Genomic DNA, 4,905 nt, shown 5'->3' on the forward strand with positions numbered 1-4,905 from the left:
TGTATGTTGGCTGCTCAAGAGTGGGCAGCAACAAAAAACCTATTTGTATATGCTCCACAAGAGAAAACAAGGAACATAGTTTACAATGAGGTGTTATAATCACAACAGCAAGAAAGTATGTACATGATCACCTTCTTTTACGAAACTTCATTGACTTTCATATATTTATATTGATATACATATATATACGTGTGTTTGGGTGCGTGTGTGTATATACATCTCTATATATAAGGATGATGCGTAGTCTAGACGGCGTTTTTAGATTTCATTATTCTCTTTAACCCGGGCAACGCCGGGTATTTCTGCTAGTTATTAATATTTTCAAACATTGCAGAATATTGGAAATGAATAACACTGCTCGTATGACAGTGACACTTATTTACTGGGAAAATCTAGACCAAGTTATATAATGTAAATATTTCACAAGGTCTCTGTAGGGCTGTCCTCTTAGTCAACTGGTAACAATTTGGTGTAATATGTTGTAAGAACAGCAACTGGTTGGGGTTCATTTGTAACAGGCTGGATGACAAGGAACTAGTTAGAACTGGCTGTAATAGGTTGTATGAGCAGGAACTAGTTCTAACTTGCCACAGATGTTTGTATAGAAGAGAATTAACTTGGACTTGTTAAGACAGGTTGAATAAGAGAGAACTAGTTATGACTTGCTGTTGCAGGTGGTACCAGAAGTTAAAACTAGCCATGTCTTGCTACAACATGCTTTCTGAGAGAAAACTAGCTGTGACAAGAATATAAGAGAAAACTAGTTTGATAAGTTAAATGAGATAGAACTAGCTACAGCTGGCTATAACAGGTATGTAAGAGAAGAATATCTATGACTGGCTACATGTGAGGTTCTACATGTGAGGTTCTACATGTGAAAACTATGAAGAATTACATATGCAAAATTATAGACAAACATCTTACAGTGTTCATTTCTTTCAATTTTGTAATCATCACAATAATTGGAGCCTTTTCATGCCATATCATTCTCCAGAAGTCCAAAATAGTGTGTGCCATGGGGCCTTGGGTAGCAATGTATGCCATAGCTTCAACTTCATAACCCTACAATGAAGAGAGAAAAAAAAAAGAAATTAAAAGGTCATACAAAATTAATATACAAAAATGATTTATTTTTTACTTGTTTCAGTCATTGTTTCATAAAGAATTATAAGCCATATGTATTGACCCCCCCCCCCACACCAGTACTGATCCCCAGTACTTATTATTTTTAAAGCTTGGTACTTATTCTATTGGTCTCGTTTGTGAAACCACTAAGTTACAGGGATGTAAACACACCAGCACCAGTTGCCAAGTGGTGGTGATGGTGGTGGTGGGGACAAACACAGGCACAAAGACACACAAGCACATAGATGTATACATACATATATACAAGGGGCTTCTTTTAATTTCCACCAACCAAATCCACTCACAAGGCTTTGGTCAGCCCGAGGCTATAGTAGAAGACACTTGCCCAAAGTTCCATGCAGTGGGACTGAACCTGTCTGACTGGAGATTGAAAAATCTCAAGGAAAAACCAGAATGGCTTCTAGAGAAGTAGATAAATATTAGCCCAGATTCTTACAGTTTGGAGAGGAAGAGTCATTGAAAAGAGTTTGAGTGAAGAACCTGAAAGCGTCTTCCTATTTATTAACTTTTTTAGGGTCTCTGAGTCAATACACAGAAGGAAAATAGAAGAAATATTTTTGCATATGGTATCCCAAAGGAATCTGTTAATGCCATCATGATGTTGTATAGAAATATTAAGTCTATAGTTCATTCTCCTGATGGTAACACACAGTTCTTTCACATAGTAGCTGGTGTCCTCCAAGGTGACATTTCCCTGTTTTTTAAACTTCAGGTGAGACTTCATCCAAACGAGATACCTTTCTGTTCTTCAATGGTTTTATGACTGCTTCCAGTTCACCCACAGAAAGCTCCCAAAGTTGGATGTTGAGTTGATGATGAGGGATCTTTTTAATTTCAGGTGGTTTAATAATTAGATTTTAAAAGTGATCTCGACATAGTTTGAGTCATTCAACTTCACTTGCTGCTGTCAGTTTGGTTTCTGAGAAGCTCTTTCTTCCAATAACTTCATTTGCAATTTTCCATGCTACAGATGATTGTTTATTGTCTATAGAAACTTTGATGTTGTCGATTTGTATTTGTATATAAAGTTCTTGCTCTTTTTGATATTCTGAAGCCAATTCCATCTGTTCTTTTGTGAACTGTCTTCGGTCTGATCTTGTAGGGTTTGTTCTCTTTTGTTTAGAAAACTTTCCAAGAGTTTCTTTCTTTTAGATAACAGCTGCAGTTTTCCAGAGAATTCTATGTCTAACTTTGTTTTCAGAGGAATGTACACATCTGCTTTTTGCTTGTGTGCAGTGACAAAATTTTCATATTCCTCATTGGGAGAGGTAGTTTCAGGAGTATTTTGCAGGGCTTCATATCTGTTTTTCTTAATGATCAATCAAATTGATTACATATATATCAGGATTTGCTAGAGATGACGTCATAACATTTACATTTGCTTTCAGGCTTTTTATTTGATCTTAGATAGAGGCAAACTTTAGCTGATACTATCCTGTGATCAGAGGAAACATTATCAAACGTATCAAATGTCATGCAGTTCATGGCACTGTTTGTCCATTTCTTCTTCATGAATATGTAGTCTAGTTGTGCTTTTGTACCATTTGGGCAGCTCACTTTTGATAGCTTACGTTAAGACAGATGAGACGCTTCAGTGGTACATGAGTGGTACTTTATTTTATTTAACCCTGAAGGATAAAAGGGAAAGTGTGAACTTTGATAGGATTTGAAACTGGAATGCAAGGATCCAGAATAAATACCACATGGCATTTTGTTTGATGTTCTAATGATTCTGTCAATCTATCATTATGGTGCAAAGTGCTTGAAGGGCTCGATTTCTCAGTGACCATAAAACTGTTTCAGTCTTGAACAGTTGATCTACTATGATTTTATAAAAGGGACGCAAGTATTTCTTATATTGTAGTACTGCTCATAACGATGGGGAAGTACTACTGTTGTTGTTATTCCTACTCCTACTACAATTACCACTACTACTACTACTACTGCTACTGCTGTTGCTGCTGCTGCTGCCACCTGGTGGTGGTAGTTTCCATTATCAAATCATGCAACAGGCAGCACTTTCCACTGAGGAGAAAAAACAAAAAACAAAACAACAACAGTATTGGCTGAAACAACAACATAAAAAAAAATAATGACGATAATAGTAACAACAGCAACAACAACAACACAATGATAATCACGAAACCAAGTAAAGAATTTTCAACCCCCTCCCCCCCCCCAAATATGGAAAAATCACAAAATGATTTACCCGAATATAGTTGGCGTTAATGTAAGATGAAAGAGTATCTCCTTCGTAGTTTGGTAAAATAACTCTGCTGTGTTCATCTGAAGAAAGAGAAGAAAAATCAATGAAATTGTGGGAAACGTATATCTATATCTATATATATACACACATACATGTGTCTGTATACATACATGCACACACATACACATTATATAGATACACACATGCACATAGTGACTTTGCTATATAAAATAGCAAAGTTAATATTAAACATATTTAAAAACCAAAATTGGAATAGAATTTTATATGTTATATAAGTGCTAAAGGAAATCTGAACTATTCCAGCCTCACACAGCAAATCACTTTTGAAGTTATATCATGAAATGCTCACCAAAACTATTCCATTTTAATAAGTACATACATATATATGCATGTCAGGTATATACATTATATATATATATATATATATGATAGATAGATAGATAGGGTGATAAATTGACTATTAATTCAATTTAAAACCAAGTGGCCTAGCATGTAAAAAAATCTGAAAATTCAGAAAAAATTGTATTACACGTATATGACCACTAGGTGGAAATCCAATATATATATATATATATATATATATATAGTGGCCCAGAAGTGGCTGCGTGGTAAGTAGCTTGCTTACCAACCACATGGTTCCGGGTTCATTCCCACTGTGTAGCACCTTGGACAAGTGTCTTCTACTATAGACTCGGAACGACCAAAGCCTTGTGAGTGGATTTGGTAGACGGAAACTGAAAGAAGCCTGTCGTATATATGTATATATATATGTGTGTGTCTGTTTTTGTCCTCCCAACATCGCTTGACAACCGATGGTGGTGTGTTTATGTCCCTGTAACTTAGTGGTCCAGCAAAAGAGACCGATAGAATAAGTACCAGGCTTCCAAAGAATAAGTCCTGGGGTCGATTTGCTCGGCTAAAGGCGGTGCTCCAGTATGGCCACAGTCAAATGACAGAACCAAGTAAAAGAGTATATATTGTTTCTTATGAGAGTTGTTGTGCCAATAATAACACACGCACAGGTTCAATTCCACTTCTTTATTGTCAGTCAATTGGTTAAATATCCAACTAACTAATTACTGGTTAAACAATCAATTGGTTGTTCGTTACTCAATGTTCTCTTGTTGCTGTTAGTGAGCTTCCCACTGACTTAGTAACTTCCTCTTGCAGCAAGAGGGAAAGTCAGTAAGTGACCAAAAAAGGTCGCAAACAGGAATGAAAGAGCTTAATCTAACAAACAACCAGCTGGTTGTTTAATCAGCACGTTAAACAAACCATCGATTGTTTGGTTGGTTGGTTGGATATCTAATCAGTTAACTAACAATAAAGGAGAAGAATTGAACCTGTGCATGTGTTATCATTATTGGCGTAATGACCCTTCTAAGACGTAACAAAATTTGTTTCAACACACGAATTCACATCAAGAATCTTGCAAACCAAAAACAAAAATGGAATATGTGTATATATATATATATATATACACACACATATATATATATATATATATATATATATATATATATATATATATA

General features: G+C 35.6%; 1 protein-coding gene across 1 annotated transcript in view; it reads right to left on the reverse strand.

The window, feature by feature from the left end:
* Positions 1 to 655: 655 nt before the first annotated feature.
* LOC106884340 (receptor-type tyrosine-protein phosphatase R-like) overlaps positions 656 to 4,905 on the reverse strand; it is a 169,543-nt gene continuing 165,293 nt past the window's right edge. Inside the window, exons 10-12 of the mRNA XM_014935681.2 lie at positions 3,356 to 3,432; positions 925 to 1,062; positions 656 to 736 (exon numbers count right to left, since the gene is read on the reverse strand). Coding sequence (XP_014791167.2) covers positions 656 to 736; positions 925 to 1,062; positions 3,356 to 3,432 — 296 coding nt within the window. The remainder of the gene's footprint in view (positions 737 to 924; positions 1,063 to 3,355; positions 3,433 to 4,905) is intronic.

The sequence above is a fragment of the Octopus bimaculoides genome, chromosome 25 (assembly GCF_001194135.2).
Source record: "Octopus bimaculoides isolate UCB-OBI-ISO-001 chromosome 25, ASM119413v2, whole genome shotgun sequence".
NCBI lineage: Eukaryota > Metazoa > Mollusca > Cephalopoda > Octopoda > Octopodidae > Octopus > Octopus bimaculoides.